This window comes from Rhamphochromis longiceps, linkage group LG13 (assembly GCF_057381845.1).
Source record: "Rhamphochromis longiceps isolate RC_006_pf linkage group LG13, R_longiceps_female_GT1.1, whole genome shotgun sequence".
NCBI classification, from domain to species: domain Eukaryota; kingdom Metazoa; phylum Chordata; class Actinopteri; order Cichliformes; family Cichlidae; genus Rhamphochromis; species Rhamphochromis longiceps.
The window spans coordinates 3,343,861-3,369,850 of record NC_140569.1 but is presented as its reverse complement, the minus strand read 5'-3'; the positions used below and the strand labels follow the sequence as shown (position 1 = coordinate 3,369,850).

The following is a 25,990-nucleotide window of genomic DNA, read 5'->3' as shown; positions in this document are numbered from 1 at the left end:
TCAAGGTGAATAAGAGGTGCTGGCGATGCGCCCGTGATCATCAAGCAGCTAAGTGTAACCTCAAAGCCAAGTGTAAACCATGTGGGCGCCGACATCTTGAAGTTCTTCATGATGTCAATACCAGCCCAGATGCTACAGCCTCTGATTCAACCAGTGCGCCAGAGGAAAGCACATGCTTAGTAAGTTCCACCTCTGAGACACTGTACGTAGACCGACAAACCAATAGCAGTCAGGTGTTACTCAAGCTAAGTCGTGTCATCATTAGGAGCACTACAAAGATGGTTGAAACCTATGCTATACTGGATGATGGATCAGAGCGTACCATACTTCTGCACGAAGCGGCTGATTGCTTGGGGCTGCACGGGGAAGCAGAGGACCTAGCACTTCGCACTGTCCGTCAAGATAGCTGTACCATCCATGGTGCTGCTGTGTCATTCTCCATTTCTCCTGCCTCACAGCCGAACAAGTCCTTCCAGATCCACCGAGCCTTCACAGCAAAGGAACTTGGCCTAGCACGCCATAGTTACCCGATAAGAGCATTACAGGAGCGGTACCGTCACCTTAAGCACCTGCCACTGCCAGACATAAAGGAAGTACAGCCCCTTCTGCTTATTGGGTCAGATAATCCACATCTTCTCACTCCTGTGGAGCCAGTACGTCTAGGTCCTCCAGGTGGACCTGCAGCTGTGCACACCCGACTTGGATGGACTTTACAGGGTCCATCGAGATTCCTACGTCAGCGGCTAACCCCACAGCAGTGTCTCTTCACCTCTGGGGCCTCACCAGAAGCTGAGCTCTTCAGCCATGTGGAGAGACTCTGGAAGATGGATACCTTGCCATACCGGAGTGAGCGGCTCATTACTAGGTCCCGACAAGACGCTGAGGCCATTCAGAGACTTGAGGAAAGGACAATTCGAGTAACAATTGATGGAGTAAATCGCTACGCCACTCCACTACTGTGGAAGAAGAATCTTCCCCCTCTTCGTGCTACACCAGAGGCAGTTTTGGCCCAGCTTCGTGGTACAGAGAAACGACTTGCCAGAGAACCACAGAAGGCAGCTGCCTACTCTCGGGAAATCCAAAAACTGCTGCAGGCTGGCTTCGTCACAGCTGTTGCACCGGAAGAGGCCGCAGTGAGTAACTGTTCGTGGTTTATCCCCCATCACATGGTGCACCACAACGGGAAGGACAGGATAGTGTTCAACTGTTCCTTCACCTACAAGGGTCAGAGCCTGAACGACTGCCTTCTTCCAGGGCCTACACTGGGAGCTAGCCTGTTGGGAGTCCTTCTCAGGTTCAGGGAACACCCAGTCGCCTTCAGCAGTGACATAAAGGGGATGTTCCATCAGGTCCGTCTGCTAGATGAGGACAAACCCTTTCTCTGTTTCCTGTGGCGAGACATGAAGGTAGACGAAAAACCCACCATCTACCAATGGCAGGTGCTTCCCTTTGGGACTACATGCAGTCCGTGCTGCGCTACCTTTGCACTTCAAGATCATGTCCAGAAACACACTGAGCCAGGAGAGGATGCTCGACTGTCCATAGAACGTAATTTCTATGTTGACAACTGTTTGCAGAGCCTCCCATCAGAAGGCCAAGCCAAGGAGTTGGTGGATCGCCTGCAGTCTCTCCTCTTGGAGGGTGGATTTGAACTACGACAATGGGCTAGCAATGTCCACACGGTCATCAGCCACCTACCAGTTGAATCCCAGTCAGAGGGTAGCGTTCTCTGGCTCTCCCAGGAGTCAGCCGATCCGCAAGAGCGCACTCTAGGACTCGTATGGCACTGTAAGACTGATGCACTCCGGTACAAGCATCAGCAGAGTGTCAGTTCAGAGCCAACAATGCGCAACATTTATCGGCTGCTCGCCCAGCAGTATGATCCTCTCGGGTTTCTTATTCCATATACAACCAGGGCAAAGGTCATCGTGCAACACCTCTGGGACAAGAAAAGAGGATGGGATGATCCTCACTTACCTGAGAATCTGCTCCACGCCTGGCGTTTGTGGGAAAGTGAACTCAGCCAGCTCTCACAGATAACGCTGCCGAGATGCTACACTGACTCACGCTCGGATTGTAGTCACAGCCATCGAAGCCTTCATGTGTTCTGTGATGCCTCTGAGCGTGCCTATGGGTCTGTGGCATATCTACGGACCGACCAAGGAGAAGGAAAGGTCCAGGTGGCTTTCTTGGCTGCGAGGTCGAGAGTTGCACCCAAGAAGCAACTCTCAATTCCAAGGCTAGAGTTGTGTGGAGCCCTTACAGGAGCACAGCTGGCTTCTGTTCTGAAGAAAGAACTGACCCTTGACATCCAAGATGTGGTGTTCTGGACAGACTCAACCACAGTGCTTAACTGGCTCCATTCAGATTCATGCAGATATAAAGTCTTTGTGGGAACCAGAGTTGCAGAGGTACAAGAACTCTCTGCTGCAGCATCTTGGCGGTACGTGGACTCAGGAACCAATCCAGCAGACGATATCACAAGAGGGAAAACTGTGGCTCAGCTTGCTGGTGCGAATCGCTGGAGCCGGGGGCCACCATTTCTTCAGCTGCCACCCAGCCTTTGGCCACAAGCACCGGTGGGAGAAGCTAAGGAGGAAGTGGAGGAGCTGAAGAAGCCAGTGTTCTGTGGTCTGCTTACTGGATCCGCTAGTCCAGCGATACCTGACATCAAACAGTTCAGCACATATGAGGAACTCCTGAAAGCCACTGCTCGAGTGATGCACGGGGCGGCTAATGACACCAGTCACCCTGATGCTGATGACTTTAAAAGGGCAGAGCTGGCCCTGCTTAGACACTCTCAGATGGAGAGCTTCCCGAGAGAATTCACATTACTTAAATCAGAGAAGCTGATTCCATCCAGTAGCAGGCTAATTACCCTCGCTCCTGAGTATGACAAGGCTTCTGACTTGATTAGAGTTGGAGGTCGACTCCGCAGATGCGAAGGCCTGAGCCCTGAGGTACTACACCCTGTACTTCTAGAGCCTGCTCACCCAGTTACGAAGCTTCTAATCCAGCGATGTGACAATAAGCTCAACCACCCGGGAGCTGAACGTGTTTTCGCTGAGTTGCGCCGGAAATACTGGATCTTAAGGGGGAGAGAAGCAGTCAGAAGACATCAGCATTACTGTCCCGAATGCAAGAAGTGGAGAGGTCAACCAGAGGTCCCGAAAATGGCAGATTTGCCACCCTCAAGTTTGAGGCTCTTCCGACCTGCTTTCTATTCGACTGGAATGGACTGCTTCGGCCCTATGCTCATTAAAGTGGGTCGGCGCACAGAAAAGAGGTGGGGCATCCTTTTCAAGTGTCTTACTACTCGAGCAGTTCACCTGGATCTGCTGGTAAACATGGATGTTGACTCCTTCTTGATGTCACTCAGACGGTTCATAGCCCGTAGAGGGAAGCCGTTTGAACTCCGTTCGGACCAGGGTACTAACTTTCGAGGTGCAAGTAAGGAACTACAAGAAGCATTCATCGCCCTAACGCCAGATCTTAGACAGCAACTGGCAGCAGAACAGATCCGATTCTGTTTCAATCCCCCTAGTGCTCCACACTTTGGAGGGTCTTGGGAGAGAGAGGTGCGATCTGTGAAAACCGCTCTGCGCACCACGTTGGGAGCGCAGATAGTGTCAGAGGAAGTGCTGAGGACTGTCCTGCTTGAGGTGGAGAGTATACTCAACTCCAGGCCTTTGGGTTATGTTTCTTCAGACATCGCAGACCCAGATCCCATCACGCCCTACTCTTTGTTGATGGGGCGGCCAGATTGCTCTCTACCCCAAGTGTTCTATCCAGAATCCGAGCTGCTCAGTCGTAAGAGATGGAGACACACTCAAGTCCTGGCTGACCAATTCTGGAAGCACTTCATACGGCATTTTATGCCCACCTTGCAACCACGGCAGAAATGGCACAAGGACACAGACAACATTGCAGTTGGATCTGTGGTTCTCATTGTTGATCAGCAGACCCCACGAGCGCTCTGGCAAGTAGGAACTGTGAAAACTATCCTACCGGGGGCCGATGATCGTGTCAGAGCTGCAGTCGTTCGAGTAAAGGACCGAACTTACACTCGCCCGGTGGCCCGGCTCATCAGGTTGCCTGTTCTACCCCAGGATTCTGCTTAGGTGCAGAGGACATTCCATCAAGGTCAAATTTGTACACCAAATTTGGGGGCGGCTGTACAAAAGGGTTAGGGTTGTGTATGGGATTTCCTATGTCCCCTGAATGCACCATCGGGGTGCATGTCCGCAACTTTAGTTCAGAGACAAACGGCAGCCAAACAACGGACAGTGTGTGCGTTCATAAGACCGTAAGTTAATGTTTTACTTCACTCAGTTATGTTGGTGTTCAGCCATGAGTGTATTTGATGACTTACCAGCAGTTTCTGCTTCTGTTTAAGTGACGTTATGTACAAGTGGCAGTTCGCTAGCATAACAGATTTGTTTGCTAATTAGCTTCTAGCAGAGAGATTCGTTGTTATCGTGTTGTTGATTCTGTGCTCTGTGTAACAGATGATAAACCGATGTAAAGTTGCCTTCAGTGCATAGTTGTATGTGGTGTGTTAATGCATAATGTCTGACTTTAAGTTTATGTAACCAGGCTGAAGTATAATGTCAGCTTATTTAGCTATATACTGTACTTGAGTACACCTCAGTTGTATCTTTATGTTTATTATGTAATCTGATTCCTAATTGATTGTATTATTATGCTTTGTCTGCAGAAACCACACATACACACACACACTCTATCTCGCCCAGCTGCGGGCACATTCTCAATTGAAAATACAAAGAATGACAACTTTATTCCTGGACTCTGCCTGTTTGTTCCTCTCACATCTGAACATTTGCAAGTGTCCTGACCCGACACTCTGAAGTGATTGCTGCCAGCTCAGATTTCTTTAACCCTTCTGAACAGTCTTGATACATGCCTGTTCAATATCTACAGCAGGGGTGTCGAACTCGAGGCCTCGAGGGCCGGTGTCCTGCAGGTTTTTTATTAATCACCCCGGGTCAACACACCTGAATCACATGATTAGCTCCAGGCCTCTGGAGAGCTTCAGGACATGTTGAGGAGGTGGTTTAGTCATTTGAATCAGCTGTGTTGGATCAAGGACATGTCTGAAACCTGCAGGACACCGGCCCTCGAGGCCTGGAGTTCCCCACCCCTGATTTACAGCTTACTTTTTACAGGGACGATTTATAAAATGCTGTCAGCTGAGTATAAAAACTTCAGAGTGTACAAGTCAGAGCTCGCAATTCAGTCATTAACTTCCACAGCTTCACAAGCTCTCAAGCACGCACTGCTAGCTGTCAAGCTGCTGGCTCTTTGTTGAGTGCAGAGGAGCCGAGGACAGGAGGCGTTTGTGCACAGCAATGACCTGCACAGAGCATCAGCCATGAGTAACAAAGACCAGCGTGCGTGGTGCTTGTTGCAGTTCTGTGTCTGAGTCTAAAAGAGGATTGTGTACTTCAAAGTATTAGAAAGCTAAGGGCTGTTTTTCAACGTCTCATGCAGCCAGTGGGCTAGAGTCAGCTAGGAGCACCATGCTTTCACTGTTTTATGTGTATTAGTGAATACTGCAGGGGAATATGTTTGAAATGTGCAAGTTGTTAAGTGGAACCTTTATAAAGCCACTGAATGAACTGCTGCATTGTGTGGATGCATTAATATTTTTATACCTGATTCTAGTTTGCTGCTAAATCTCTTTCACACTGTTGGAATTGCAGCTACTCGAAAGCAAACACACACCAAGAAATCATTACAATGAGTTTCACTTTGATCTGCCAACATGCAGGGCGGTTTAAAGCTCTAATGTGGAGCCGTCACCGTAGAAAGCAACATCAGCACTGAGAGCTCACTCAGCCGGAAAACAATTCACTGCAATTACAATGTTTACTGCTCTTCATGGCAGCAGGTGGACCTATCAGGGACCTCCGTCTGTGACCCAGCATCTTTGTGTTATTTTATATTTTCTTTGCTTATTACACATTGAAATAATGTTAAGTTCTTCTTATTATTAGTTTGTCTTAGTTGAGTTTCAGTCTAGTTAATGTTTCTCCTGATCTCCTGAGTCGTTTCCTGTCCTCTGTGCAGACACGTTGTCGAGCTTGTGTTGTCTTGTCCACATTCTGTTATGTTTCCTGTTTTACTTTGAAGGATCTGGGGCCTGTTCTTCGTACGTCGCTTAGTACATCCAAGATCAAATGACACATCCAAGACCAAACCATCGCGCTAACCGTGAGCTCGCTAATCCGGTTCCCCGAACACACCTGCTGTTGACGATTAGTACAGCTGGACGCAGTAATGTGACATCACTGGGTGTCGTAAAAGGGGCTACGCATCGATAGTAGAAACATTGATCGGCAACCCGCTGATTGGTCGGCGAAAATGTCGAAGGAGCGTGCTCGGTATTTTCCGGCAGCAGAGCAAGAACTCATGAGTGAGGGATTTCAGGAGTTTCAGAGTTTAATGAAAACGCAAGAGAACACTGCAAAGGCTGCAAAAGCAAGGAGAGAGGGCTGGCAGAAAGTTGCTGACAAATCAAACTCGTAGGTAATTTAATAATAATAATAATAATGGATTGGGTTTATATAGCGCTTTCCAAGGCACCCAAAGCGCTGTACGATACCACTATTCATTCACTCCCACATTCACACACTGGTGGAGGCAGCTACGGTTGTAGCCAGGCTGCCATATCGCGCCATCGGCCCCTCTGGCCAACACCAGTAGGCGGTAGGGTAGATCTATCATATGACACTATATTGTCCAATATCATATGGCATTATATTATATTATAATATGTTATATTATATCCCCTTTCACATTAGAGCCACAACAGGACCCACAAGAACATGGGAACAAGTAAAAGTGGAATACAGGAGTATTCTACAGAATGGTAATATTTATCTCTTAGATTGCTTTTCGTCTCTTGGCAAGGTAATACTGGCCTGTAATACTCTGTTAGTTTGTTCATAACAGCAACCAAGAAAAGGGCAGAGGAAAAAAAGACAGGTGGTGGTCCTGCACCCCCTCGTCAACAAGTTGGTTAAGTAAATAATACCCTCACGGGAAAATCGATATCTCTCTATGAGCACACTGTCGCGCTGAGCTAAAGGATCCTGTCTGTCCCGCAATATACGCTGAATTCTGAGGACTCTCCTTATCAATCTTGCACCTTCCGCAATGGGTTGGTCGCGTATACGGACAGGATATGACTGCGACAGACTTCCCAAATCCACCTTCGCTTTTATAGCCGTGGTCTCTCATCTTGATTACACGAAGTAATTTACAATTACTACTCTGAAATATGAATTACATCTGTAATAATCACATACATGTAATAGAATGTTAATAGTACATTTCCCTTTTTTAGGAAATGACCTGTATGTATCTGTGTGACATCAATAAAAGGATCAAGTGCTGCATTATCTTTAGTTACATTGATGTTATTTATTTATGGTGAAACAGTGGTGGAATATCGCTGTTGCTTTCGTATAAATGACGCGGACATACCTGCGTGGCCGCGATCTAATCCTGTTTACATAAAGTAAACCTGCTCCCGAGCAGGTTTACGCTTACGGCTCTGTTGCTATGACAGCAAGTCCCGGATGAGCTTCGGGGAACCGAACGATCCAGGATCACGCGAAATCGTCAACAATCTAATCCAGCTAACTTACTTAGCGAGGTACGAAGAACAGGCCCCTGGTGTTCCATGTTCAGTGTGTTTAGTTTTATGTTTTATGTCCCCTGCTGTTCAGGTTCGTTTCTCCAGGTGTTCTCACTTCCCTCATTACCCTCCTGTGCATTTAAGTCCTGTCTTCCTCTCTCCAGTGTCGTGTACTTCAAGTCACAGGATTATTTTCAAGCTTCATTTCAGGGTCATGGTTCTCATCATAGTTTTTTCATGCACCTGTTCCGATTCCTGTTTGATCCCCTGTCATAGTTCTCATGCTAGTGTTAGCTTATCCCAGTTTAGGTTTTAGTTTAGTTTGTTTTTTGCCAACAGCCTAAATAAACTGATGGCTTTTTGTTACACTTTGTTTCCTTTCCCCCTCGTCTGCACTCAGGTCCACACCATACGGCGTCTGAGGCGGCTGTAGAGTAGAAAAATATCTGTGCCATTTAACCCATCAGTGTACACACAGAGCTCTGCACCATCACAAGCAGGTTTCATGGAGCTCGTTGTTCTTTATTCTTCTTTTCAAATCTAAAATAAAACATGAGTGTTGCATTCATCTCTGTTCAGGTGTCGCTGGATGTCATTCAGGGTTTTGCAGGAACTATTTGTTGCCCACAGATGGCTGTGAATCAGGTTCCTTAATTAATAAATCCCTGCAGCCTCACAACGCAAGTGTGTTGCACACACATAACGTTAAAGTTTATTACAACATGGATTAATCAGAATCTGGTGAATGATGGTTTCTGTAGATTTTAGCTTTTTTGGTTCTTCTAACGCCCCCTGGAGATATTTCCCCTCAGTTGCCTTTCGTTGATCTGGATTCTTGTCCTGTTTCTGGATAAAAGCTTGTGTATGTAACCTGCAGGTTAGCAGGTGGCTCACTTCCAGATCAAGTTTGGTTTTTTAATTTAATTTGCATTCGTCTTGGTAGATTGAAATTAACCGGCTGTGTTTGTGATCTTAAATGAGCTCATTGTTAGAAGATCAGCTGGAGAACCTTCCACTCCAATCAGCACAGGTTTCTGATTGCAGTCTAATGTAATTTGCAATCCTTTAGTAAATGTGGCTCTATGAGGCCTAGAAGATGGGAACAGTGAGCTAATTCCTGCTAAAAAGGTGTTCAGATTGAATTAAAAAAGGTCATTCTGATGTGAACAGCAGAATTTAATGAAGTAATGAGATGAAAGGTTTTGTAAGTAGCCAAATGAAGGTTGAAGGTGAACCCTCGCAGTCGAACAGAGCTGGCACGTAGATGGTAGAAACATCAACCAGGATATCCTGGACATTCAGATAAAAGAGGCAATGATGGGGAGAACAAGGGCTGCACATTAACTCAGCTGAAAAGACAGAATTCAAGTCATGTTTATTGGACAAGTACAGAAACACTGAAACTGTGAATGCAGCAGGAAGAGTCGATTCACCCACACAGTGAAGGTTAAATGCACGGGGACAGATTTTCTCCACATAAATCGGTCACTATTTCAATTCCTGAGAGAAAGTTTAGTTTTCTAATGAAGACATTAACATAACAGCCAAGTGTGGAGGACACAGACACTACATTTGCATGCAGAGCACCAACCTCAACATTTATTATCTGGACAGTCTGAATGCAGGCTGCATTTTAACACCACAGTGCCTGTATTCATAAAGCTTCCCAGTGCACGGCCCAATAAATTATGGCATTTTCTAAGAAATTCCTCCATAAAATTAAAACTAAATCCTGGTTAAGATAAAAGTCTTTCACCAAGTGTCCTTAGCCCTTTGGCTCTAAGGTGACAAAGACTTTGGGATATATTTCCCATTATCTGTGTCTGTGTCAGGCCTTGTTGTCACTTCGTGTTTCCTTGTGTGTCTTTTATTGTCTTACTTCCTGTTTTATTTTTCCACCCAGTCAGTGTGTGCTCCCATCTCTTCCTCTGGCCTCTCCCAGAGTTCTGGTTCAGTGCAATAAAGTTTAGTAAAGTTTGCTCTTGCTTCCTTGATCCAAACTCTCATTTTGGCTCAAGAGTTGGGAGTTCGTCTTGTAATCGGAAGGTTGCCGGTTCGAGCCCCGGCTTGGACAGTCTCGGTCGCTATATAAATACAGGCCATTTACCATTTACCATTTATTTATTTGCGCTGATGCAAATGTATAATGACATGTGAGCTTCTGCAGCAGCTGATGCTGTCTAAATGATGTCAAGTCTGTGTGTTATTGTCAGTTTAAAAGCACACATGCAACACAGAACAGCTTGTTCTATTATCTAATGTGTACAATGAAAAGTGAGCAATCACGCCGTGAGCCACACCCAGCCTTCAAAATAAAGGTTGACACCTGTGTTTGGCGCTGATTTAAAAAAAAAATCTATATTTTTTCTGCAACTGATAGTGAATAAATCACTGGAGTGTCGAGTCCTGTGACTCGTGTATGCATGTGACGATACTTCTTCTTCTAATGACTCATTTGATAAAGACTCAGTTGGGTAAGAAAACCGTTCTGTGTTTCTTTAACACACACTTCACTGATAAAGAGAGAGAGTACTTGTAATTGACAGTAAGTAAATTCCATAATTAGCAGTTTCATTGTCCGTGTGCTCCTGATCCAAGAGGATGTGGTCACATCTTTGGGATCAAATACGTCTCCTCACTGAGGTGAAGCTAAAGTCCCTTCATGCTCAGTGCTGACAACCTCCTAGACCTGTAAGCTGGAGCTCTTTTAAAACCTTTACTTACACCATACAGGGATGTCAGACTCCAGTCCTGGAGGGCCAGTGTGCTGAAACTTTTCCATGTGTCCCTGCTGCAACACACCTGAATAAAATTAGCAGGCCGACCCCTTGCAATTGACCTACTAATCTTATCCAGGTGTGTTGCAGCAGGGAAATGTTGAAAGGTTTCAGGACGCTCGAGGACGGGAGTTTGTCACCTGTGCCACAGAGCAGCTGTCCCCAACCCCCGGGCCTCGGACCGGTATCGGGCCGCGAGAGTTGAGGCTCAGGTGTGAAATGTATGGTTTTCAGGGTTTTTATCGGTTTTATCGTTAACTCTGTTTTCCTGGGTCTTTTCACGTGTGTTATGAATAAATCTTCTTTTTTTCGGTACCTGTACTAGTTTGATTTTGTTGTATTTATCCGCGACACCTTAAAGGCCGGTCCTTGAAAATATTGTTGGGCATAAACCGGTCCGTGGCGCAAAAAAGGTTGGAGACCGCTGCCATAGAGTGTAAGATGGAGCTTCCAGCGCCACGCTGCATTCCTCGTGATGACCAACAGGGGGTGGCAACTCTGACTTCCTGTTGCATAGACGATATTAGGAAATGGCTCTAAAAGCACTCACTCTGTGACTTCAATAAACATTTTCCTGCAAACTTATGGGCTTCATCTGCAGTTAGTTTTGTTTAATAACAAATTATATTAATTTTGTGGTTTATTGTAACATCAGAGTAATACCGGAGGCTCACAGTTCCTGCTGTCTCTCAGTGATTTCTTCTATCCAAAAACCTGAGCAGCACAGCAACAAGTAGCTGACAAATGTATAAAAGATTATAAGTAAAAAAGGAGAGAAGAGTACATCAGACATTAAAATTCTTCAGTAATTCATTAAATATATGAAACAGACTACATGGGAAGAGCTCCTTTAGGGAGTGAAGGTGGTCAGTGTGCATTAGTTGCTTTACGTTGCATCAACTTTTGCGTTACGCGCTGTAAATGAGCGGCTCCATTAAACATTGGTGCATGCTGCATCATAGAGGAGTACGACCACTTCGACCAGTCTCACAGCAAAATGTGAAACTGTCGCAAAAAGCAATTAGTTCTTGTTCACAGACGCACATTGTTCCTGTTTGTCATCACAGTCAGAACGAGTGTGAAACGGACGTGTTTCAACAAGAATTATTTGTTGTCTTTGAAACTTTGAAAGAACGGCAGTCTTTGTATTTTAAACCAAAGCAGGATGTTTTTCTAAAAGCACTTTTATTAGGACGGCTTTCAGTTCTGTGAGCTGCTTGAATTGCGTGTTTCTGCTGTAAGTGATGCAATGATTCACAGCACTCACTACCCTTCCTGCTCTTCCTGGGCAGAGATGAGTGTGATGCAAACCTGTGGGGAGCAATGTTCCCTCTAAGCTGCGCGCGTGCGTAATTGCGCACTGCAGGCACGGTCTCTGCGCACAGAAAAGCTGCATTGCGCACAAAAGAAAAATCTAACCTGAATTGAAATTAAAATGAATACTTTAACAATTCTGTTCTGCAGTGTTAGTCAGTGAGTGACTGGCTGCTCCCGTATGGGATCAGAACGATGCCACCTTATCCCATAGTCCAGCCAATGATGGGATTCACATTCGTATATACACAGCTAATCAAAGTGGTTGAAAGGCTATGACAGCGTCCTTATGTGCCCACACCGGTGTTTTAGCAAAGCGGTTGATGCGGAGTGAAGCCACGTTAATGACAACCTGTACAACCATTGGAGATGTGAGCAGGACAGACGGAACAACTGACGGAAACAGTGTGGACTTTATACCAGTTTTTAAACTGTGTTGATCGGCCACGTAAAACCAGAGTTATGATAAAATATCTGCAGTGTTTGGTTTCCTTCCTGAATACTGTCGTTGTTTATATTTACTGCAGGAAGAAACGGTAAAAACGGCGTTTTATAAGGAAAACGCTCGAAATCACTCCGCCTGTGAACAAACACAGCCCCCCTCCAGCCTTTCCTATTGGTGGAAAAATGTACCATGTGGACCAATCAAAACATGATATGGCAACATGGCATTTAGTTGTTTAGGGAGGGGGAAGTTTTAGGAGTGACGGCGTGTTTGAGATGTGAGAGATTTGCGACGTTTAACACAAATCTTGTGTAGTTAGTGTGTAGTTAGTGTGTAGTGTTGTCAATAGTTTTGTTGTGTGTGTCAGAACAATGAGGCGACTGCTGAGTGTTACAGGTGTTACAGCAGTGACACATCTGCTGCTGTCAGGCCTGCAGGTATCAGGCTGTTGTTCATCTCATAGTGGACAGAAATTATTTTTTGGAGCGGCACAAATAATTTGTGTGGCATCAGATTTGATGCAGAACAGCTGATTGTTCTGTAAATAGTTTGAAATGTTTGTTTAAAAAAACGCCTTGGCTGCATTTTTAGGTAAACAGCTGCAAAAAACTTTGATACTTTTTTGAAGAAGTAACTATATAATTAATTTCCCAGCATTGGTCATTATTTACTGTATTTTGCAGACAGAGAGTTACAGACTCTCTCCCAGACTCAGACTCATCATACAAGTCAGAGCTTTATTGGAGTTCAGGTTATTTTTCCTTCCAATAGTGTTAACATGCTACAGGTCATGAACAAGATTTTTTTTCTAACTTTTCATTGTAAGTGGGCTAAAGCAGTTAATTAAATGTAGTCTAACATAAATGCTGTAATTTGATTATTTTAGTAAACCATGTAACTTGGATGGATTCGACGCTGGCGTGACCACAGTGCACACGTCTGCTGTTGCTCACAGTGGTCCAAGTGTCCGCTCAGGGAGTTTGTGTGCTCGCTCAGACACATGAAAGATTAGAGGGAACATTGGTGGGGAGCGGAGATTTGTGTCCAGAAACAAGAATGAAAGCATTTCATGTTGAATATTTCACAAACTGCTGTGAGACCGTTGGACAGACACTGTGCTCTAATACTGCAGTCATATATCCACTTTGTTATTGTCCTGTTCAAGTGCTCACCATTTACCAAATCAGCCAGTCACCTGCCAGCAACAGTGCAATTAAGCATCAGGATGGAGAGGGAAGCTGATTTAACTGATGGTGCTTGATGATGTCAGACGTGCTGGTCCAGTTTACTCACACAACCATCTGAAATATCGTTGAGTGTTATTTGTGACAATGTTTCGTGATTAAAAAAGTATTGTTAATGGAGCCGTTCACACCAACTGCGTACTTTCACAGGATGAATTACATTCTTGTTTTGTTTTTTTGTTTTTTCAGACCTAGCTTAATTTTCTTATTGGGGGGGTCGGATGAACTGAGAAACCCCATTTCTTCTTTTTCTTGTTTAAAAACATCAGGACCACCTCATCACCTTTTTTTTTTTTTTAGGACCAACGTTTTCTGAATTTCTTAGTGTTTTTATTGTTTTCATCGTTGTGCATTTCCTATTTTACTTTGTTTGGCGCTACCTTAACTGGTTTCAGCTGTTCCTCGTTCCCCACCTTTTTCCTCTTCTCCACAGTTTCCAGATCTCAGTCCTTTGCAGCAGCAGGTTTAATGATATCGAGCAGCTTTGGCCGTTTTTAAAGTATCTTTCAAATAAAAGTGGCATACATGCAAGTGCACCAAAACACCACACAGAGAGCACAAGTGCCACAGTCTCTCTGTTTTATGCCTGCCAGGATTTCAAAGTTCATTAACATTTCATGGTGTCAGTCTGCACTCATTAAAGATGCCGGGATGCTGTGATGATCCTATGAAATAAATTCTTAAATCACAATCTCCTTCTATCACCTGCTCCACAAACAGCAGAGTCTACACTGCTGGAGACTCCTCTGTATCCTGCTAAACTAAACACCAATCAGTTTATTACTCAAACTCTGCGGGGAGGTCTGAGATCAGTTAAAAGTGTTGACGTGCTGCAGAGCTCTTGAGCTCAGCCCACACCCGAAACGAGCGCTCTGCTCTCGTTTCCTCCCTCATGAAACATCTCGATGATGCACTGAACAGCTGACCCTGCAGGACACACCTGTGAGGTTCAGAGTGCCGTCCCCTCAGTGGCCCCTGGAGCCTCCACTCTGTTTCAACTCCACCACTGAGTGAAGATGAAAGGAGAGAGCAGAGGTAGACTGCAGAGAGAGAGGAAGGAGCGTCGACCAACGGGAGGAAAACTCAGACTCTGCCGTCGCTCCGTGTTCGTTTGTATTTGTATCGTCATCGCATCCTCGCTGTCTTCTGACTGTTGGGTTTTCTGTGTATCATTGTACCGTCTTTACTTGAGACGAATGTGGTTGGGCGCTATATCAATAAAATAAAATAAAAGTATTTTGTTTTTCTTGTTTGGAAAAAAATCTCATTTCTACTTTTTTACTTTTTATCAAAAATGTCATGTTTCTAAGAATAGCTGAAAACAGCATAATGTATCTGTAGGGGGGGGGGGGAGACAGGATGTTAGTGAGGGAGTCAGGTTACCTGTCAGGCCCCCCCACCATCCTCCCTGATCCTCAATGACTGCCATCAAGTTTCTTTCTGCTGTGAAGATTCAGTACAGCAGCTTTGACTTTCACTCAGTTAAACCTCTTCTGCATTTATTCGTCTCTCTGATGGTTTACAGTGCATTTAAAACCTCAACGAAGCAACAGAGTAGCCATCGTACTGTTTAGATATTTAAATGTTGCTTTCACATTAAGTCCCTGTTAATACCATATTCTCAAACAACCGGTGCGTCTTGCGGATTACGGATGAATGGCAAATATCATCGCACTTATGATGATGCTTTAAATGTCATTTTATGGATGAACGTCAGAGTCAGGGTCAGGTTTCATAACCTCAACCCTTAATTCTGTTTTAACACACAAACACCGGTTGCCTCTACGTGTCTCTAAAGCACTTCCACATCACTAACAGTTCTCTCCTAGTATACAAAAAGTTGGGATGCTGTGGAAAATGTACATAAAAACAGAATACAATGATTTGCAAATGTCACAAACCCATTTATTCACAAAAAACGAGTCAAATGATTGAACTGAGTCTTAATGAACATATGAGACTGTTTTGAATTTGATGGTATCAACACGTCTCTAAAAGTTTGGGCTGGTCCATGTTTCCTCTGTAACATCTGCCTGTGAGCTGAGGACAGCAGCTGCTGGACTTCCAGAGGACTGTTGTCCGGTTCTGGACTGATGCCCAGCAGTCCGGACTCCTCTTTGTCCCATTTTTGGTTTCAGGATGCTCCAGATGTTCTCAGCTGGCTCAGCACTCAGACTCTTCTACTCCGAAGCCAAAGAGCCATCGGATCACAGGCATCCAGTCCGGGTTTCCAGCCTCGTCTCATGCACACAGATGCTTCTCCAGACTAGTTTATGATTTAATATTTTCTGAGTTTTTTTACAATTTTATTTTGATGAATATTATTCTGAAATTGTTTCACAATTTATAAATCAAGATGCTCTTTTTATGCCCAATCATGTTGCTGACCTGCTGCCAATTAACCTGATTTGTACAACATGTTTCTCCAGCTGTTTATTTTTTGCACCGCCTGCTTCTCCAGCCTTGTTGCTCCCATCATGGATGTTTTGAGGCATGTTGCTGCCATCGACTTCAAACTGTCTACGCTTAAACATCTGATATGTTTTCTGTGTTCTACTGTGAATAAATATGGGTTTAAACGATTGTGTCTGCACTGGGTTTGCACAGGCTTTTTGTCAGGAGGTCACATTTCCACACACATACATTTGTTTCTATTTAAACAACCTAAAGAAAACATGAAAAAACAAACACAATACAAAATACAGCAGCAAACAGGATGTTAAAAATATATAAATTAGGATGCTGGCATTTAAGAGTAGCTTGAGTTTCCCGCCTGTTATTTAATATCAGGCTCGATAGATCCAGCCAACGCTGGAGGGCCTCGAACCTGCGTTCTTTCTAAAGGCCAGCGGGAAAAAGAAATTGGGTCATATTTAACACGATGGGAAAATGGCTCCCCTTCTCACTTGATAAATGACTTCAGTGAAAACTTATCTGATGAGTTTATGGTCTCAATTCCTAGTTTTACATCTTACTGGACATAAAATGTTTATTTTTATAAATTATGGTCCCATAAAAAGTTAAATGGACAGTAAAGCAGGGGTATGATTTAGGGCGCATCTACTTAGTGCGTACACTGCTGTGATTTGGGAATCACAGAGTGCTCAGTTCCTCGCACTAAGAAAAAGTGCATTACAGCTCTGTTTTTCTTTTTTTATATTTATCTACGTGAAACAGGGCATTTTCGTCTCAGCAGTTGATCCCCGCTGAAAATGTTATAGTGAGAAAGAAGCTCGTCACGCCTGGTTAGCATGTCAGAAACGCTCAGTTTGAGGCTTCAGAACTGGACTTTACAAACCAGCAGGTGATGTCACTGGACTCTCATTTAAAGAGTTTAAATGAGAAGGAAGTTTTAGTGCAATTTTAATGACTTGTTCAGGCGCAACTATTGAGTTGTTAATGGGACATTCGTCTGGAGAGACCTCAGAGCTCCAGATATCAGCCATCAGACTTGTCAAGACAAAGTTTTTTCAAGCACCATCTGTCCCTTCGTGACGGGCTATAATAGGATGAACGTGGAGATTATACATTCTTTGTGCTCAGTGGTGATTTTAGCCAGTTTCAGATCAATAACCCAAATTATGAAGTTCTAAAGTCCACAACTTTAAATGAATCAAGAGCACACATCATGGAGGAATGTCCAAACATTGTGTCTGTCCTATCCGTCCTGGTGGACTTGTCCTGGTATCAGAGCATCACTCTCCAGCCCTGGAGCTGAGGTGAACGGTGTGATTGTTTCCAAGGAAATCTCTGGGTCTTCCTCATACTGGATGGTTGCGGGAAGCAGCAGCAGTCTGTTGTGGCTCGGAGAACCGTTGGAGATGATCGACTCCTCGTCAAAATGTGCGCTCATGTCCTCCAGGTGGTCCGAGCTGACGTTAATGTTGCGGGGATGCTGCTGCGGCTGAGCGGGGACCAGCGCCTCCTTGTGGAGGGTGGTGTCATGGTGGTAGGAAACAAGTTCGTTGCTTAAGTTCACCGCCTCCACCGCGTTGTTCGAGCAGACTCGGCCGCAGCCCAGGATGCTGGCGAAAGCTCGGCGGAAGTCTGCGTTGAACGCGTAGATGACCGGGTTGAGGGACGAGTTGGCCCAGCCGAACCAGACGAAGACGGTGAAGGTGGTGTCGCTGACGCACGGCGGGTCGCAGAAGGGGACGGTGCAGTTGAGGACAAAGAAGGGCAGCCAACAAAACACGAACACGCCCATGATGATTGAAAGCGTCTTCAGGACTTTGGTTTCCTTCTTGAACGAGGACTTCAGCGAGGCCTCGTCGCCGGGCCGCTGCACCTGCTGCTGGTTCCTGTTCACGCCGTGGCCTTGGTGCTGCGCCTGCTCTGCCGCCCGCTCCAAAGACATGATCCGACGGATCTGGGTCTGAGCGATTCGGTAGATCCGGGTGTAGGTGGCGATCATGATCACCACTGGGATGTAAAAGCTGATAAAGGAGGAGGAGATGGCGTAGGTCTTGTTCAGGTTGGCCACACAACTCTGGGCGGCGACGTCGCTCGAGTTGAAGCTGCTCAAGTTTGTGAAGTTCTTTCCGCTGGCGGCCATTATCGCCGCCATCTCCTCCATCGCCACCTCCCGCTCCTCCTCCCCGGCCCGGTGCCAGTTGAGCTGCACGGGGATGAAGGAGATCAGAATGGACAGCGTCCACGCCACCCCTATCATGACAAACGCCACGCGATGAGTCATTTTCCGCTCGTACTTGAAGGGGCTGGAGATGGCCCAGTAGCGGTCCACGCTGATGATGCACAGGTTGAGGATGGACGCTGTGGAGCACATGATGTCAAAAGCGATCCAGACGTCACAAAAGCGTCCAAACAGCCACGTGTTGGTCACCTCAGTGATGGCCTCCCACGGCATCACGAGCACGGCCACGAACAGGTCGGACACGGCCAGAGAGATGACGAAGAAGTTGGTGACTTTGGAGCGCAGGTGGCGGAACTTTATCACGGCTGCGCACACGAGCGTGTTCCCGAGCAACGTGGACACGATGAGCAGGAAGAGCACGCAGGCGACGAGGACGCGCAGTCCGCCGATCCCTCCGCCGTCCTCTTCCCCGTCCTCGTCCTCCTCCGTCCCGTCCAGCTCTGACAGAACTCGAGTGAAATTACTCCACACGGTAAAGTTCTCCATCACGCAAAGTGACAGAGCGCATTAATATCCGCGAGGAAAGCCGTTTGTCCTCCGTGCAGCTGATCCACTGAAGGATCCTTCGAAGGAAAAAATAAAACATAAAATAAATAAATATATAAATAAAACACTTTCCTTTGATTTTTTGTAAGATCCGCGTCAAGAAGAAAACAGAAAAAAGGTTCCGTGAATAAATCCTCAGAATTAAATGCTAATAATAATAATAATAATAATAATAATAATAATAATAATAATAATAATAATAATAATAATAAAGATAAATGATGGGGGATCAGCAGCAGCGGTGGCTCGGATGATTCCTCCTCGGGGGGGGAAGAACTCTCTGCCTCCTCGGTCTTCAGCCCCGATGTGACTCACAGTGGACTCACCTCTCTGTGTGACGCGCTCACACTCAGTCAGGTGGAAGCGATGCGGGGCTCGTTACCTCCTCAGCGTGTGTAATAGATTACTCTCCTCCATTCCTGCTGGAACGAATCGCGGAGAGGAGCTCCGAGAACTCCCGAGCTTATCAGGGAGAATTAAACAGCTAATTAAAAATCAAAGATCAATATTACAGTAACAGAGCAAAATCAAATCTGTCACACCTGAAATACATTTAACTTTTTTAATATAAGGGATTCAATTAAACGTATTATAGCTTGTAAGTATCCTCCTTATGCTTTATGCCTCATTATGTTGCCTAATAGGAAAAAAGCAGCAGTCCAGGTTCTTCATATAAGACCAAGAATGCAATCGGTTGTCAAAGTAATGGCGGGTTTGGTGTAATATATCAAAATGATTCAATGCATTTTTAATGAGGTCCACAAGTAGCAACATTCAGTGTTTTAGAAAATCAGTCTGCATTTAAAAACAAATGTTGTACTTTCATTCATTTCAAATCAATTTTCTACAAATAAAAGTAAATTTTAAGGACAAATCTGACAAATGTGTATCTCATTTTCATGTTAAGTTTTAGCTTAAAGTGCTGCACTGCAATCAGAATGCTTCTACGGGTTTAAATTAATAAACAGTACTGTAAACAACAAAACTAATTTAAGCAAAAATAAAGGAAAATACACTAAAAGTGTTGTTACACTCTGGTTACAGACATTGCAGTAAAACTACAGTAAATGAGACTGCAGTAGAAATACCTTAAAAGATATTACAGCAATTCCCTAAAAATGGAAAATACAGCAAAGGGACCATACAGGAAAATTCCAGTAATGCTGTTAATAAAAATGGCATCATCATGAAATAAAACAGCATTTCAAAATGTCCAGACAATAAAAATGATTAAGAGGGAATCGTTTTTATTCAGGCTCCTCCTCCTCGCTTCCTCCTCTTCCTCTTTACCCCTGAACTTGTGTGTGTGAAGTGAGCCGTGAACTCAACATTTAAGAGACATAAATGTATCATTTCTATATAAATGAAAAGGCTGAGCAAACCTGCACACACTTCTGAACTCCTCCTAAAAATGCAGAAACTTAAAATATAAAGATCATATCTGGTGTGAAATATTCATACAGCGTATTCCAGGTTTGATGATTGAGGGTGAAGGTTTGGCACCGCAGTGACAGTCAACATATAACGAAGGACACGTTTTCACCGGAAGGTTAATCAAACCCAGCAAAACAGTCTGAGATCACCGGCAGCTCCTTTTCTCAGCGAATCAACAGTTTTGAATGTCTCCCAGCAGCAGTTCTTCTCATTCAGCGAGTCGACACTGATGAAGCAGTTTAATGCGTCACACTGTTTAATACCAGCCAAAGTATTTCACATAAAATTTGTTTGTGACTTTTTAATTTCACTACAACAGAAACTTACTTTAGTGCATCTCAAAATGCTTCAGCTGTGAATAAAATGTAAAATAAGCAAGAAAATCATTTAAACATGCTGAGCTGCTTAGAATGAAAAGACTAAATAATAATAATAAAACTAAACAAATATTAACAAAAGCCTGTAAGTACACAAGCAGTGTCTCATATAATGAAATGCTGGGTAAAGTCAATGGAAAAACACAAAACAAAGTCAAATAAAATAACTTATAAGTACAATAACAATAAAATATTCTTTCTTTTTCCCCACAGTGAAGGTGTTCCTGCTTCAGCCAAGAAAATGAAAAACGACTTACACCAACAGTGCGTGTCACCTTCCTAAAGACAAATTAATATAAGATGTTGGGGATTCATTTCTTTAAAGCACGTAGAAACCTTTGGTTAAACACAATAAACTTCAAACAAATAGCTTCAATTAGATTTTTAGGGTCTAGAATTACTTAACTTTCAACTCAGGCTCCATGACTGTGGTGCTAAAGTCATATTCTGGGGTCTGATTATTCTCAGTGAAATTAACTCAGAAAAGATATAATTAATGCCATCTGCTGTTTGCAGACGATTCAATTCAATTCAATTTTACTTGTGTAAAGCACAAATGTGACCACAAGAGGGCACCACCTGCCCGCTTTTGTGACTCAAATAAAAACACAAAGAAGTTTATTTTGAGAGTTCACAATCATTCATGTTTGGGACATTCACAGTTAGTATGTGTACCTGCACATACCTGTGGTGCATTCAGGGAACAACCCTGAATGCATGACCCTGAATGCACCACAAAGACAGACGGCAGAAAGCTCAGCCACTTTTTTCACATATGTACAGATACGTCTGCCCAACACTGTGACTTTCACTGGAGATACAAGAAATCCTTCAGTTCGACCAGAAACAACCCAAATCTGGAAACCAGGCCTTCAACGAGACGCCCATAATCGGGATCAATTAACCCGATCAATTAGAATCATGATATGTTTTGTTCCCAAGGAAATAATTTATCTGAGGATTTGAATGATATGAAGCTGATTTGGCCCCATGGTCACTGCTGCCCTTCACTATTCCCTCTCCCATCTGGAAAACAAAGACTCATACATGAGGGTATGAGGAGTTTGTCGGTCCGTCAGGATAAGCAACAGGACTTCAGCCAGCATTATTACAAACACTGGCGTCCTACAGGGTTGCGTCCTCAGTCCCATCCTCTACACTCTGATTCTTCTACAGCAATTTTGCATGAGTCACAGCTACACCGCACTACAGGTGAAGCTGAGGAGGAAGAGCATGTCATCTACTAAACAAAGGGTTGGTGGTTCAATACCTGGCTGCTCCAGTCTGTATGCCAAAGAGGTACTAACCCCAAGCAGCACCCCATCACAGTCTGAATGTGTGTGAATGTTAGATGAAAAGCACTTGAGCATAGAAAGAGGCTGTGAATGAGGCACATTGTGTAAAGTGTTTTAAGTTCTCTGGGAGAGGAGGAAAGTGCTATATAGGAATCAGGCCATTTACCCTTTCAAAGGAAAAGGAGTCCAAATAAAATAAATTCAAAACCTCTAAGACAAATCAAAAACCCTGGAACCTAAACCAGCGATCATAACAGGCAAACAGCATAAATGATACAGTATACTGTATCATATGTGTTGGTTCAACAGTTCAGCATTCACGAGGATTTTCGAAGGTCTGACAGCATCATCTGTCTATCAGCTGCCTGTTTCATTGGTAACAAGTAACATGAAGTGCATGAAGTCATTATGCCACTTATCCATTCTGAATGTGTTTAAATTAATTGTAATAATTTATAATCCCACTGCATCAGGGACAACTTCACACATTTTGTAAATGGCCTGTGGCCTGTATTTGTATAGCGCTTTACTAGTCCCTAAGGACCCCAAAGCGCTTTACACATTCAGTCATCCACACATTCACACACATTTACAGGAACACACGACAGGACGCAGGCAAGGAGGCTTTGTTCTTTCATGTCTGAATAGAAAACCAGAAAAACCATCTATTCTTTTCTTATTGTAAATATCAAATTCACCCTGAACAATCACTGCAGTCACTCTGTGGATGAACTGAAATGCACATATTTACGTTTATAGCCTACTGTGTGTCAAAATAAACATTTATTTACATAAATAAGTCTATTTACATACACATTCTTTCCAAAGAAAGCACATGGGAAAGACACGGAGCACATTTCTTTCCTATGTGGAAACTGCTCTGATCGGTCAGACACCTCCCCGTAGAGCCAGTGTGTGTGTGTGTGGGGGGGTTCTCGGGGTTGCTGTCAAATTGTCGCTTTTATTCTTTAAGACTAATTTAGTTCTTAATACAGACGTTATGTGGCTACAGACAAACCATTTTACAATAAGTGCGGGACAATAGGACCGAGGCCTACTTTAGAGTTACTTTCACTTTCTAAGGAAACTCGATTCCGTGCTTTTCAAAATAAAGCCGTGTTGCGTCGCTGTTCTGCTTCATTGCACATATAAAACATGAATTGTCATGTTAATAATATAAATACAATATCAGCGAGGATTGTTTTGACTGCAGCAATAAAGCAGTTTAAGGAATAAAGCAGTAAAACCTCAAACAGCGCCTCTGATAAACTCTTCTTTCTTTTTACATGTTCCTGAGGATTTTCCTGATTATGACGTTATTGAATTGGTACCTGATGTTACGCTCACACTAACAGCAGTGTTATATAGCTGTAAAAATAAGCTGTTTGCCTCTTTCTTCTTCTTTCTTCTTCGCATTCAGGTTGCTTTCTTCTCCTCGTGGTGCTGAGGCGTTAGTTTGAGTGTTGTATTCACCTGTGTTGATCACTTTCACCTGCGAGCCTTTAAGGATTAGGAAGGGAAACCATAAATCCCATGGACAACAGTTGGATCCAACTTTATACAACCGAGGCGAGTTTTTGTTACTGACTTTCACCTCACAGATCTCCAAATTAACTTTGATATTGCTAAAAAAAAAAAAAAAAAAAAAAAAAAAAAAAGGGGGGGGGGGGGGGAGAGAAAGAAAAGAAACAATTGTTATTAATTTATTAAGAAATAAATCATCTGGTTCACAAATATTACAAAATTAACAAATGTTTCATTTAACACTGAATTGATTAGAATATATGGCTTTTAATCAATGACTGTAGAAATTGGTTGAAATATTTTTTGTTCTTTCATTTTGAAAGCGAACAGCAGAGAAGCCACGCTGAAGGTTTTTTTCTGAGACATTTTGCTCCACAGCAAAAGAAAAAGGCGGAGGTCTGTTTCTTTATCAGTGACTCAAACCGCCTCACGTTCGTCGGTTTTTACTGACCTGCCTGAAAAGATTTCGACGAGTGAGTTTTTATTGATGTGATCATCGATACTCTGTCACTCCTGTATTGATCAGTGGACATGGGTCGGTCTGTGGTTCTCGGAGCGCTGCTGGTGGCTAACGTTAGCTTCTGTCAGGCCCAGACTGTGGAGAAGTACTTCAGGGTTGGTGGCACACTTCAGCTCAGCCCTGAGCCGGTCTATGAACAGATCACCAGCATCGTGTGGAAATACGGCAAGAACCTGCTGGCTGAGTGGGTGAAAGACCAGATTCCTCTGACATATTTCAGCAAGTTTAGAGGCCGAACCACTCTGAACACTGGCACAGGAGTGTTGGAGATCAGGGACATGACTGCGGCGGACAGTGGATGGTATTCAGTGGAGATCAACAACCAGTTCCAGGGTCGGGTTCATAAGACTGTGGCGATCGAGGATGTGCCCCGACCTGAGGTGACTCTGCAGCCGCTGGCGTGTGATCGACCATCGCTATGTGGACTGAAATGTTATGGAGACATTACAAATGCCGGGCCTGTCACCTACTCCTGGAAGAAGGACGATGGAGAGTGGGAAAGGGGACAAGACAAAAGGGATCTCAGCAGTCTGGAAATGGACAGCGTGAAAACCTTCACCTGCAGGATGGAAAACTCAGTGAGCCAGAAAGAGAGCTTACCCTTCAAAAATCGATTCTACCAGGAGAAAACGCCAGAACCAGAACCAGAATCAGCAGCGGCTTTTTTCTACAGATTCAAAGAATCAGTCAAGACTGGGATTGATGTTATTTTTGCAGCAATGTTCCCAACAGCCCCTGAACAATGAAAACAGCCTGCCTATGGGTATTATAGATTGCTACTGCTGCAGTAGTCATTCTTCCTAAAACAAAAGAAAATGTTTTTTATTTGAGGGTCTGCCTTTATTAACATAAGAGCCCACACCCTTTGACTCTCCCATAGCTTTCCTGACAGTACAATGTTCGAACTTTAACAGAAACGTTCCTCGATGTGTTAAGGTGCTTCTTATGGGCTAAGATCATGGGCGTGTCCTCAACTCATCGAGCAGGAAAACAACCCTGAAATCCTCCCTGTTTTAATTCACAGATTGGCAGAATACGAAGAAGTAATGATATCTTTACACTGAAGTAAAAAAGCCATCAGTGCCATAGCTTTGAAGTACAGTTACAAGTGATGTATCTGTAAAAGTTCTTAAGGTGGAAATCTGTCCTGCTCATTCTTATTTTCTGAATCTTTTAGGGTGGCTTTGCATGATTCACAGGTTAATAATAATCAGAAAATCTTATGTACGCAAACACACGTTGCAACTTCTTATCTGGTGCGCGTCTTTTATTTTGACAGCGAATGCGCACCTGCGGACCACTTATGTGCACCCCTGATAATAATCCTGTATTTCATAGCAGCCCTTCACTTCATCCTCTGTCTGAAACAAACAGACTTGACTCCTGTCCAAAATACACACTGTCTATGTGTGTATATAATCTCAAAAAAGGCAGAATAGGTCCACAAATATGTTGATGTGCATAGTTTAAACATGCATCATGTACTCGTGTAATGCTTCAGTGCTGACTTAATGAGACACGACTCTACACTCTGTGCTGTCCTTTTTACACTTTTTAAAAGTATTTTTTAAGCACTGCACAGGTGACTTTTCTTTTTTCTTCTGACTCTTCTGTTATGTATGAACCAAGAATTGTGTGCTATGCAAGCTATCGCCAGTAGGGGGCACCACGCCCAGTTATGTGTGTGTGTTACTTCTGTGTGATCCCAATAAAAGAAGAAGTCAACTTGTAAACAAACTATTGTGTGTGCAGTCTGACTCGGCATAAGCTCTAATAGTGTACTGACACTACAGTGGAAATATAACATCTTCCATCTTTCATATTAACTTCTTCACAGTTTGATTATTTATTAGAAACTGTGGTGCCTTTCAAAATAAACCTGGCAGTGCTACACAGACTCATGGTGTCTTATTTTACCTCCTAAAATCCGAGCGCGAAAAAATGGACGCCCGGCTCAAGCGAAGCCGGAAATGGGCGGGGGATTATTAGCTTGCGCAGATCCTTCCGCTCAGGAACGCGCACAGCTGCCCGTCTGTCTCACCTGTGATGGATTTAGAAGAAGCTTTTAAAGCACCTTGAGCCAACTGTTGTGATTTAGAGCTTGTAAATTAAATTGAATTGGAAAAAATAGAGAACTACAGCTGTCAGCAGATCAAAATTTCTTTATGTATTCTTTTTATTTCTCGGGGACCGTGCA

At 43.9% G+C, this 25,990-nt stretch overlaps 2 protein-coding genes across 2 annotated transcripts; one reads left to right on the top strand and one right to left on the bottom strand.

The window, feature by feature from the left end:
* Positions 1 to 15,440: 15,440 nt before the first annotated feature.
* LOC146655197 (D(1)-like dopamine receptor) lies at positions 15,441 to 18,662 on the bottom strand. Its single transcript, XM_085427477.1, has one exon. It carries the CDS (start codon positions 18,581 to 18,583, stop codon positions 17,102 to 17,104), a length of 1,482 nt encoding a protein of 493 aa, XP_085283603.1. The 5' UTR covers positions 18,584 to 18,662; the 3' UTR covers positions 15,441 to 17,101.
* Positions 18,663 to 23,609: 4,947 nt separating this feature from the next.
* Positions 23,610 to 25,678, top strand: LOC146655196 (CD48 antigen-like). The gene has a single exon (XM_085428647.1). It carries the CDS (start codon positions 23,805 to 23,807, stop codon positions 24,537 to 24,539), a length of 735 nt encoding a protein of 244 aa, XP_085284773.1. The 5' UTR covers positions 23,610 to 23,804; the 3' UTR covers positions 24,540 to 25,678.
* The last annotated feature ends 312 nt before the right edge of the window (positions 25,679 to 25,990 follow it).